This window comes from Girardinichthys multiradiatus, chromosome 11, assembly GCF_021462225.1.
Source record: "Girardinichthys multiradiatus isolate DD_20200921_A chromosome 11, DD_fGirMul_XY1, whole genome shotgun sequence".
Classification (NCBI taxonomy): Eukaryota; Metazoa; Chordata; class Actinopteri; order Cyprinodontiformes; family Goodeidae; genus Girardinichthys; species Girardinichthys multiradiatus.
In genome coordinates, this window is record NC_061804.1 from 20029061 (window position 1) to 20041434 (window position 12374).

The 12374-nt window shown below is 37.8% G+C and overlaps 1 protein-coding gene across 1 annotated transcript in view; it reads left to right on the forward strand.

The window, feature by feature from the left end:
• The window catches only part of coro6 (coronin 6), a 31289-nt gene extending 18980 nt beyond the window's left edge, over positions 1-12309 (forward strand). Inside the window, exons 4-11 of the mRNA XM_047378285.1 lie at positions 3962-4091; positions 4208-4386; positions 7880-7999; positions 8101-8205; positions 8514-8659; positions 8979-9036; positions 10785-11009; positions 11450-12309. Of these exons, the coding sequence (XP_047234241.1) occupies positions 3962-4091; positions 4208-4386; positions 7880-7999; positions 8101-8205; positions 8514-8659; positions 8979-9036; positions 10785-11009; positions 11450-11572 (1086 nt within the window). The 3' untranslated portion in view covers positions 11573-12309. The remainder of the gene's footprint in view (positions 1-3961; positions 4092-4207; positions 4387-7879; positions 8000-8100; positions 8206-8513; positions 8660-8978; positions 9037-10784; positions 11010-11449) is intronic.
• Positions 12310-12374: the final 65 nt, after the last annotated feature.

Consider the following 12374-nt stretch of genomic DNA (forward strand, 5'->3'; position numbering starts at 1 on the left):
ACCTGTGGTCATTAGTTATGGATCATGACCAAAAGAACAGCATCCCAGATACCACTGTCTGAAACAAGCTTCCTCATTTCAGAGTGGCCACACTTAGCCTTCAAGATAGGGTGAGGAGTTTCGTCATCTGGGGAAGACTGAATAAGAGCTGCTGCTCCTCTTCATCAAAATTAAGTTTGTTGAAGTGGATCTGATCAGGATGCCTTTTGGATGCCTCTTTTTGGAGGCACGTCCCATTGGGAGGAAACCCCGGGTTTCTCTCCTGGGCATGATCTCGGATGAGCAGACAAAAAATCCAATAGATTAAAATATTTTTGCAACGATTTGTCATCGTAGATCTAATCAATAACTTTGTATTAGCCACAATCTTTATTTATTTCTTTATTGCAATATAGGTAACACAACCCAGATATAAACAAAACATGAAATTTATTGAACAGTATTTTCCATGAAAGATATTTTATATTATTATCATCAGACTCTAGATCAGTGCAGACATCTTTATCTCATGTTTTAATTTTTAAAGATTAAATGTTAAATATTCTAGCATATTAAATCACACAGAGGGGTTTTAGTAAGTGTGCAGAACCCACAACATATGTCCAGTATGTGAGTCAGCTGTAACATGTTTTAGTTGTATAATGACAGCTTGTTTCAACATTTGTGAACTGGAGCACCTGTCACTGATTCGCCCACTTGTTCCTGTCAACGTTGCAGGAATATCTGTGACATGATGACTGGATTGGTGCTTGTTTTCTGGCAGCAGCTGCATGGATGCTTTTTACATATGTGTGTGTAGGTTTGTTTTGTGCGTATCAGGGGGGCTTTGTTAATATCAAACAGCAGACAGACAGACAGTTGCAGCTGTTACTGCAGTCGATTTACAGAAAGGCCAAAACTGTGAAGTCATTCTCCTGTTTTCACAGAGCCACATCATTGTGCCAGCTGAAAAGGCTCTTTAGAATGAGTTAATACTGGATTTCTGTGTAGAAACACTGTGTGTGTGTGTTTATTAGTGAGAGTATTGTCAAATAGTTAAGTCATCAGCTGTGTCCTGTTTTGAAATCACAAAGCTGGATCACTTTTTACCTGGGTCTATCACCATGGCAACCTATACTGGAGTACCTAACCAGTTCCGGAGCAGGTTACGGTTTCCAATGCAATAAGCGCCATAATGGTATTTTCCCATTTTCAATAAAAAAAAAACAGGGGACACCTGCAGCGTTGAATACCATAATATTTGACCATGCGTTGGATACGTTAATGTTTAAATTGTTTGGATGCAGTATTAATAACTAGATTTATTTGTGTGTTTTTTGTCAATTGTTTGTTGTGATTGCTCCTCTTTTCGATTCCACCTGTTTTACATTAAGGAGCTTACTATATTTGTTCACGAAATCTGTTCCTATTGAAGTTGCCACACACTGGTACTGAGTTGGGGGAAAAACATCAAAATCTTCTGCCCACTACACATTGAATCAGCTCTGAAAAAAATCTAAATATAAAGGAAATCATTCCACTGAATAAGTTTCAATAAATGTTAAACATTTGAACATGTCAAACTTCAGGGTAAACCTGCTTTGATTGATGATTTGTTTGATTACACACAAACATGTCATTGAGTTTGTCTTTGTTTTCATTGTATTTAAGATCAAACTATCTTTTATTGTTGCTAATAAGGGAATTTTGACTATAGTTATGGTACATCCAAAGGCAGACATATTTTAAAATGAGATTTTTTAAATGTATGTAACAATTTATTTAAACATTAAAATAATTCAGCCTTTGAATTATTCTTTATTTTCTTATTTTATGTATTTTCTTCCAGTTTCATTTAGATTATTACCTATTTAAAATATTTAACAACCTATTGATATATAAGATTGTTATAAGTCATATCACGGAAAACTAACAAAATATCTTCTGACATTAATCAGAAATGTGTTTTGTCAATTTACTCTTATATTTTTCTAGCTTTATTGCAAACACCCCCACATGTACATTTATATTTTTTGGCATGATAATATACTGAATTCTCAACATTTTATTTCTGTGGTTTATGCAGTATAACATTATCCCTGCTTTCTAGCAGCAATATCTTTGATATAAGGAGTAATAATTTACTCATGTTTAATTTTTTGTGCTTTTAGAGGTCAGATGCAGGCATGTCTTGAGATATGATTAAATATTCAATTGATTAATATACAGGTCCTTCTCAAAATATTAGCATATTGTGATAAAGTTCATTATTTTCCATAATGTCATGATGAAAATTTAACATTCATATATTTTAGTTTCATTGCACACTAACTGAAATATTTCAGGTCTTTTATTGTCTTAATACGGATGATTTTGGCATACAACTCATGAAAACCCAAAATTCCTATCTCACAAAATTAGCATATTTCATCCGACCAATAAAAGAAAAGTGTTTTTAATACAAACAACGTCAACCTTCAAATAATCATGTACAGTTATGCACTCAATACTTGGTCGGGAATCCTTTTGCAGAAATGACTGCTTCAATGCGGCGTGGCATGGAGGCAATCAGCCTGTGGCACTGCTGAGGTCTTATGGAGGCCCAGGATGCTTCGATAGCGGCCTTTAGCTCATCCAGAGTGTTGGGTCTTGAGTCTCTCAACGTTCTCTTCACAATATCCCACAGATTCTCTATGGGGTTCAGGTCAGGAGAGTTGGCAGGCCAATTGAGCACAGTGATACCATGGTCAGTAAACCATTTACCAGTGGTTTTGACACTGTGAGCAGGTGCCAGGTCGTGCTGAAAAATGAAATCTTCATCTCCATAAAGCTTTTCAGCAGATGGAAGCATGAAGTGCTCCAAAATCTCCTGATAGCTAGCTGCATTGACCCTGCCATTGATAAAACACAGTGGACCAACACCAGCAGCTGACACGGCACCCCAGACCATCACTGACTGTGGGTACTTGACACTGGACTTCTGGTATTTTGGCATTTCCTTCTCCCCAGTCTTCCTCCAGACTCTGGCACCTTGATTTTCGAATGACATGCAGAATTTGCTTTAATCTGAAAAAAGTACTTTGGACCACTGAGCAACAGTCCAGTGCTGCTTCTCTGTAGCCCAGGTCAGGCGCTTCTGCCGCTGTTTCTGGTTCAAAAGTGGCACCTTTAGCCCATTTCCTGCACACGCCTGTGCACGGTGGCTCTGGATGTTTCTACTCCAGACTCAGTCCACTGCTTCCGCAGGTCCCCCAAGGTCTGGAATCGGCCCTTCTCCACAATCTTCCTCAGGGTCCGGTCACCTCTTCTCGTTGTGCAGCGTTTTCTGCCACACTTTTTCCTTCCCACAGACTTCCCACTGAGGTGCCTTGATACAGCACTCTGGGAACAGCCTATTTGTTCAGAAATTTCTTTCTGTGTCTTACCCTCTTGCTTGAGGGTGTCATTAGTGGCCTTCTGGACAGAAGTCAGATCGGCAGTCTTACCCATGATTGGGGTTTTGAGTGATGAACCAGGCTGGGAGTTTTAAAGGCCTCAGGAATCTTTTGCAGGTGTTTAGAGTTAACTCGTTGATTCAGATGATTAGGTTCATAGCTCGTTTAGAGACCCTTTTAATGATATGCTAATTTTGTGAGATAGGAATTTTGGGTTTTCATGAGCTGTATGCCAAAATCATCCGTATTAAGACAATAAAAGACCTGAAATATTTCAGTTAGTGTGCAATGAATCTAAAATATATTAATGTTAAATTTTCATCATGACATTATGGAAAATAATTAACTTTATCACAATATGCTAATATTTTGAGAAGGACCTGTATATATAATTCTACATGAATATCTCTACAAAGTTGTGAATGTTAATACCTAATGAAAAAGCTGCAGTTTGGATTGATGTTTAAGGTTCAACACTTCCTTGAAAGAGTTATCACAGTGCTAGCTTTGCAGATTACAGGAATAACAAAATAGTATTTCTTCTCCAGGTTTGGCAGATACCAGATCACTCCCTAATCCGTCCCCTTTCCGATCCCGTCGTTGTGCTTGAGGGACACTCCAAACGAGTTGGCATCGTCAGCTGGCACCCTACTGCACGCAACATCCTCCTCACTGCCGGTAGGATCTATAAACACAGACACAGCCTTTAATCAGATAGCAGTAATGTGTTGAAACTGAAGAAGGCATTACTAAAACTTACTAAAACTTTCTCTTCTGACGCTGTCCCTCTCCAGGCAGTGACAATCTCATAATAATCTGGAACGTGGGCACAGGCGAACCTGTCATTTCTATGGACGACCACCCAGACCTCATCTACAGCGTCAGCTGGAACCGCAATGGCAGCTTGTTTTGCACCACCTGTAAAGATCGACGCCTGCGTGTCTGTGACCCCCGAAAGAAGGAAGTGGTGGCGGTGAGTGAGTAGCAAGTACTAACAAATATAATGCCTTGCAAAAAGTATACACTCAAGTAATTACACCACTTTTACTTTTTAACATTTTCGCATCTCACAGCCACAAACCTTGATACATTTGGTTGGGATTTTGGACCAAAACATTGTGTTTTATGATTATGGAATGAAAAATTATACGTGACTTTCAAAATTGTTTTAACAAATAAACAGTGTGGCGTGCAGATATTTTCTGACCATTTAACTCTGATACCCCTAAATATAATCCAGTGTAGCCAACTGCCATCAGAACTCACCTAATTGGTAAATCAATTTTACCTTTGTGTGATTTAATCTCAGTATGATTCCAGTTGTTCTGTGAAGGCCTCAAAGGTTTCTTAGAAACCATTACTGAACGAACAGCAGCAGTCGGGGAGAAAGATCTGGAGAAGTTTGAATTAGATTGTCTCTGCGGTTTGCTACAAGTCCTCTAGGGGGCACAAAAATCAATTTCAAATTTGAACTTTTTTACTTGTGTGTAAAATGCTATGTGTGGCATAAAAATAAGACATCACACCACCTGGAACACACAATGGTGATACAAGGTGGCAGCAGCATCATGCTGTGGGCATACTTTTCTTTAGTCAGAGCAGGGTGGCAGGCCAGAGTTAATGGAAAGATGGTTTGGGATGTTTTTATTAAGTTTAAATCTAGAAGAAAACCTGTTAGAGGCTACAAAACACTCGGGACCAAGGTTTTTCTTTCAGCTAAACAACAACCAGAGGTACAAATGAATAGTTTTTATCAGTGGTGTCCAATCTATACCCTATTTCCATTTTTATTAAAATAAAAAATATTTTTAAATGGTAGTTTCATCTGTATTTTAACTGCTAAACACTAAACTTAAAACCCGATATTTTAATCAAACAAGGAAATTAGTCTAATTTCTGTAAAAAAAAAATAGCATCTGTAAAATCTCTGTTGATCCAAAACAAAAAAGGTCTCTCACATTTGCCTTATTATAAGAAAGCCACCATTTCTCACACTTTCTTAATCTATTATTTTTCATTTCCTTCATCAAGAAATCATTTTAGTCCATTCTAAGCCACAACAATGGGTTACTCTTTCTTTGAAAACACTAGCTGCATGTTTGCCAAGTGTAATAAATAAATGAATCCACATCTGTTTTTGATTGAAAGTCGGTGGATGTTTGTGGTAGAGCAAAAACATGGTTAATGAAAGACAAGTACTTTGTGTTGCACGTAAACCTTTATTGTAGTTACACAAAAAAACATTCCAAGGGCCAGAAAATGGCGCATGAGCCACACTTGACCCCTTGATTAGATCAAAATATATAAATGTGTTACAATGGCCCTGTGTTAGATTTATGCTGAGATTTAATTACACACAGGTAGAATTGATTTATTAATTATGTGACTTCTGAAGGTAATTGGCTGCAGTGGATTATATTTAGGGTTATCAGATTAAAAGAGGGTGGACATACAGTACTGTGAAAAAGTTTTAAACAAAGAATGCTTTCAGATATATAAATGATGATTGTTTATTTTTATCAATTTACAAAATGATAAGTGAGCGAATTCAAACATAGCCAAAGTCATTTAGAACTATCTTCAGCGTAAAGAAGAACAAGACTTACTGGAAGTGATGGTATGGCCCCCACAGAGCCATGATCTCAACATCATTGAGCTTGTCTAGGATTGTATAAAGAGACAGAAGGATGTGAGAAAGCCTCCATCCACAGAAGATCTGTGGTTAGTTCTCCAAGATGTTTGGAACAACCTACCAGCTGAGTTCCTTCAAAAACTGTGTGCAAGTGTAACTAGAAGAATTGATGCTGTTTTGAAGGCAAAGGGTGGTCACGCCAAATATTGATTTGACTTAGATTTCTCTTTAGTTCATTCACTGTATTTTGTTGATTGATGAAAATAAATGATTAACACTTCCATTTTTGAAAGCATTCTTTGTTTACAGCAGTAAAAACGTTTGCACAGTACTGTATGTGCTCACCACACTCCTGATTGGTATTGGTAGAAAGAAAATTAAAATGATGCAGTACTTTGTGTTGGTCTATCACAAAACATCCAAATAAAATAGATTGAAGTTTGTAGTTGAAACCTGACAAAATAAAAAAAAAAACTTTATTTTGCCTAAACTTTTCTTCTTTACGCAGTCCTGTAACAGTCATTACTGGTTATTACTGTTATTAAGTGTTTTTTTCTTACAAAGCCACCTAGAAGAAGACATTCCACTATAAAAGCTGATGAGATATTTTACAGTCTGTAGTGAGTAATATAAAAAGTTTCACATTAAGTTGTAAACTGAGGAGGATCCAAACAGTCTCTATCTACACTAACCGGCCACTTTATCAGGTAGGATCAGAATTTGGCGTCAACAACATGAAAGCATGGATCCATCCTGCCTTGTATCCACTGTTCAGGCTGGTGATGTAATGGTGTGGGAGATATTTTCTTGGCACACTTTGGGCCCCTTAGTACCAATTGAGAATCGTGTCAACGCCACAGCCTACCTGAGTATTGTTGCTGACCATGTCCATCCCTTTATGACCACAGTGTACCCATCTTATGATGGTTACTTCCAGCAGGATAACGCGCCATGTCATAAAGCACGAATCATCTCAGACTGGTTTCTTGAACATGACAATGAGTTCACTGTACTCAAATGGCCTCCAAAGTCACCAGATCTCAATCCAATAGAGCACCTTTTGGATGTGGTGGAATGGGAGATTCGCATCATGGATGTGCAGCCGACAAATCTGCAGCATCTGTGTGATGCTATCATGTCAATATGGACCAAACTCTGAGGAATGTTTCCAGTACCTTGTTGAATCTATGCCACAAAGGATTAAGGCAGTTCTGAAGGCCAAAGGGGTCCATGTGAAATATTGAAAGGTAGACCGTCTTAGCATCTTGGGCTAGTAATATTGCATTAATATCTTCAAAACATCTTTAGCTCCTCAACTAACATTCCCAGTATACAAGGTTTAACATAGTTTCTTCAAAGCTAATTAAGAAAATCTAATTATATAAACACTTACATAAATATATTTTGATTTCTTGTGGCTTTTTGTGCCCCTGCATTTAGAGTTCGAATTCAGTCTACCCACTTTTATTTTTAACTTTTGCTTCTACTTTTGGGATTCCCTTGCAGCTATCAGGTCATATCAGGTTGCAACTTTCCAAAATATCACTGCATGCACAAAAATTAGATAGAAGTTAAACCTTCTAAAAAGCTTAAGCATTGCTGTTAATGCCATAAGACCCTTCTGGGATCTCCTCCCTCACTAAGAACAATGTTCTGTTTCGCATCTTTAAGTAAGGTCATTTTTGGGGATACAGAAATTTACCAGGTTTACAAATAAACAAAAATAAATTTGGCTTTTTGTTAATGTGGATAGAAATTTTGGAACTTAATGAATAAAATTCTCTGTTCTTGAAAGGAGTTTTGTTGTTGCGTCTTTCCTTGTGCCTGCTAACAGGAACGTCTGGCTCCACATGAGGGCATTCGACCAATGAGAGCCATTTTCATCAGAGACGGAAACATCTTCACCACCGGATTCACCCGAATGAGCCAGAGAGAGCTTGGCCTCTGGGACCCGGTAACAATCACATTTCAAATAGTCTTTATCAGAAATCAAAGAGACAATAAGCTGGTCATATTTCAAACTGAGGCTGCAATCATTGTTTTTATTCTCCACAGACAAACTTTGAAGAGCCTATAGCACTTTTGGAGCTGGACACAAGTAATGGAGTGTTGTTACCGTATTATGATGCAGATGCAAACATGGTCTACTTGTGTGGGAAGGTACACTGGTTTATTTTTTAAATCATGCTAAAATTGTGTCTTTTAATTCAACTAATTTCAGTTTATTTTTATTGCACCAATTTGCAGCAGACATCATCTTAGGGCACTTTAAAATACAAATAGATCCTTTTCATACCCAGAAATATATAATTAAATCAATCCAGCCATATAGAAAAATTACAATTTAAAACATAAATTCTAATTCAATCCTACTTATACATTGAAGCCAATTTCTGTTTCTTATGCCAGAAAAATTGTACCAAACGAAATTCATCCAATTTCCACCTGTTTGTTTTTTGCTTTTGCAGGGAGACAGCAGTATCCGTTACTTTGAGGTCACAGAGGAACCGCCGTACGTCCATTACCTCAACACCTTCAGCAGTAAAGAGCCCCAGAGAGGGATGGGCTTCATGCCAAAGAGAGGTGTGGATGTCACCAAATGTGAGATTGCACGGTAAGATACTGCAGATGCATGACTGCTGCTCTATGCCATTTTTTCATTGTGAGTTTTATGCTTCTCACAAGTCATTTCAGCAAACCTTGATGGAGTCAATGTATGAGGAAAAAATAGCAGTTAATCATTCTGATATAACTTTCTCCTCAAACTGAGACTCAGTGAATCTCTGGCACGCCGTTATGTCGTACATAAATGCTCATACCTGCAAATTATTTGGCACCATCCTTAAGTGGAAATCGATGTGTAAACAAACACATGGGTCATGGATCTCTCTGTTCTTTCTCTTTATTTGTCACACCTTTTCACTCTTCTCCAGGTTATACAAGCTGCTTGACAAAAAGTGTGAGCCCATCACCATGACAGTTCCGAGAAAAGTAAGTGCAACTGACACTTACTTCTAAGTTACTAGCCTTAGTGGCACACAATGACAAAAGACCTATAGCACATTCCATAATTACTGAAAAAAAAAACCGGGTAAAAATGTGTAAAACTCCATCAAATAAATTAATCTTTAATAGCAATTGTTTGCATAGGTGCTGTTAGTACTTTGTACAGCCTTATTTCCCAGTGGGATAGCTCTTAGTCTTCTTTGATAAGATTTCACAATGTTTGAGCATAAGACTTTGCTGGGAGCTTACAGAGAGATGGATCTTTGACACATTCCTCTTTGCACAGTCTCTCTAAATTGTCTAAAATCCCAGACCCTCCCTTCTACCCCAAAGGTTTTCTATAGGACTCAGGTATGGGGACTGAACTGACCATGGAAAAGGTTGGTACTGAGTCTTGTAAATCATTTATATGGTGATTTGGCCAAATGTTTCATATCATTATCCTGATCACATATTTTCTGTTGTCTGGCAGACATCCGTAGATGTTTGTTAAAACGCTCTGGTATTTTAGAGTCCATGATGCCATGAACTTTAGCAAAATTCATGTGGTCTGTGGAAGTGGCCCACAGCACTACAGATCTTCTGCCACACCTTTTTTTTCCTCACTAAACACACCTCTCCTGGTTAGTTGTTTCCGAAAAGCTGTCTTTTTCTCATACGACCAAAGCACAATTTTAACAAACTCCAGACATTTATGTTTGTGATAGCAGGACAGAAAAGTTTTTATTTCTCCTTTCATAGCCTCTTAAACAACATGCTAGCCTATAGACACAAGTCTCTCTGATGGTTGTTATGGAGACTTAATGACCTAAGGAGCTCTCCAAGGAAAAGCTTGTTAAACAAACATATAAAAAACAGGATTGCCTTTCATCTGAGCAACATTAAAAGGTGGTTAAAATGCAAAAAGTAAAAATACATCAACAGAAATGTATCTTTCCTTTGCTAAATTTGGATGAAATATGTGGGCTTCCTGGAAAACAGGAAGTCATGATTTGAAATTAAGAGTTCCTAGACATTCTAACCAACTAAACAAAAGTAAAAATTGAAATTTGCTTGTGGGCCCAGTGCTCTCTGACTAATAATTTGCATCTTACTTATTTCTAAATATTGTTGGAGTTGATACATTTCACCTGTTTTCCCTTTTTGTGTCCTACTACAGAACCGATGCAGATGCTACTTAAATATCTGAACAATGTCACTTTACATATTCTGAAGCTACGCTATGCAGACCCTTTACTCGGTTCAGGGTACTGGATGATTAAAACTTAATGTGAAAATGACAGCATTACTTACTGTGTGATTAATTTGGCACTCATAGAGCCTTCAAATTTAAAACCTAGACGATTCATTGATTTATTAATATAAAAACATAATCCATGATGTGTGACGGAGCAGAACACTTTGAATTCCACACCACTGATCCCAGTACACATGTACTATTCAGAACATGAGCACATCAATGAGCGTGATAATGGTAAAGAAATGGTCAGAAAATTGTAGGTCAACCATTTTCAATGTCGACAACCGTAGTATTGCAATTACATATTTTTCTCATATTCTGCTGTTTGATCGATGTAACACATTTCTTTCGATACGCAGCATATAACGCAACAAAGTAAAAAGTGAGCCCCAGCTTTAGACATGCAGAAATGAAAGAGCTCCCGTTTGCTCTGTAAAACAAGAAAAGACCAAAAAATGTCACTCTTCTCTCCTTCCTTGACTCTCTGGTACAGTCGGACCTCTTCCAGGATGACTTGTACCCTGACACAGCAGGGCCTGATCCTTCAATGGAGCCCGAAGAGTGGTTGGATGGCCGCGACGAAGACCCTATCCTGATCTCCATGAGGGAAGGCTACATGCCGGCGAAGAGCCGAGAGCTCAAAGTGGCAAGGAAGAACGTTCTGGACAGACCTACCACCAGACGTAGCATGTCCACCTTGGACACCAACAACTTGCCTGTAAGTTTTGGATGTTTTTTGTTTAGACTTCATATGTTGCACATCCAAAACCTGATTTACTGCTTAGTTACAGATTTTACAGAAATTAATATGACTCACCGGTCTTTGATTGACTTCACATTGTCCTGCTGCTGCATTAATATTAGTTGGTTGAACTTTAGTTCAAACATTTATTTAGCTTTTCTCCCTATATGATTCAACATTACCTAACATCTCTTTGTTGAACCCTTTTTCTTATTTTTTCTTATCACACTTGTGCACAACCTTTCCCTTCAAAGCACCAATTTCTGTTTTGGTTTAGTTTCTCTAGTTGGTCTCTACCTTTGACCTTTTTTTCCCCTGTTCTCTTATTCATTCTCCCCCCTTTTTCATCTTTTTCTTTTTTCCCTTCTTCCTTTGTTCTACTTCTTTCCATATCCTTCCTGGTTCTTCCTTCCCAGCCTCAGCTGCTTGAGAGGCTACTGGAGGAGATTCAGAACCTGAAGGCCACAGTTTTGACTCAGGAGAAGCGGATCTGTGACTTGGAGAATAAGCTTTCCCAGTACACCAATGGCACTGCCTGATGTGCATGTGAACACATTGCCTAAAGAACTGGTCTGAATTTCAGAATCATGTTTATTATAGAAATGTGTTTCCACTGCACTGACAAAAACAAAATCACCCTTCTGAATACTTTAACCATTTAGTCTCCTTGAACATACTCTTAAATAATGCAGATAATTGATCACCTGTGTAAATCAAAGCCAAACCCAGAGGCTTTGTGGTTATTTCTATAAAATTCTAATCCTAGTTTGAAATAATGTATTGTCATGGCAAAGGCAATGCATTTGTGAAGCTGAATAGACTGAAAACTGTAGAGCTGTGGGACTGTGCAATTGAAGGACATAGGCAAGTCGGATGTAAGGTTAAAGGTTTGCAATGTTTACAGCATTTTCAACAGAAACAAGTGAACACCAGTTTCCAAGCTGGTTTGTTTCTTAAGATGGTGGTGCATGTGTATGCAGCAACTTGGGGGCTCTCGGCTTTTTAATCTTTTATTCATTTTTTTTCCAAAAAAAAAGAGGTGTACCAGGAAGAAAAATAAAGTTCAAGAGAAGAAAATACTCCATCAGCATGAAAAGAGCGTACACATGTACTAGACGGTCAGGTATTACAAAAGACCTCTATCCATACATTTCAAAATGTAAATAGTGATCAAAAGAAACAGGTAAATAAAGATGGAACTTTTAGCAAAATGTCAAAAGAAAAACATGTTTGTGTTCTGTAAAACATCACAACAATAAAAAATATGTTTTTTTAACAGGTTGCCTCATGTATTCAGTGTTACCAACAAATCCTTCTCAACTGATTTCCCAGTGATGAAGC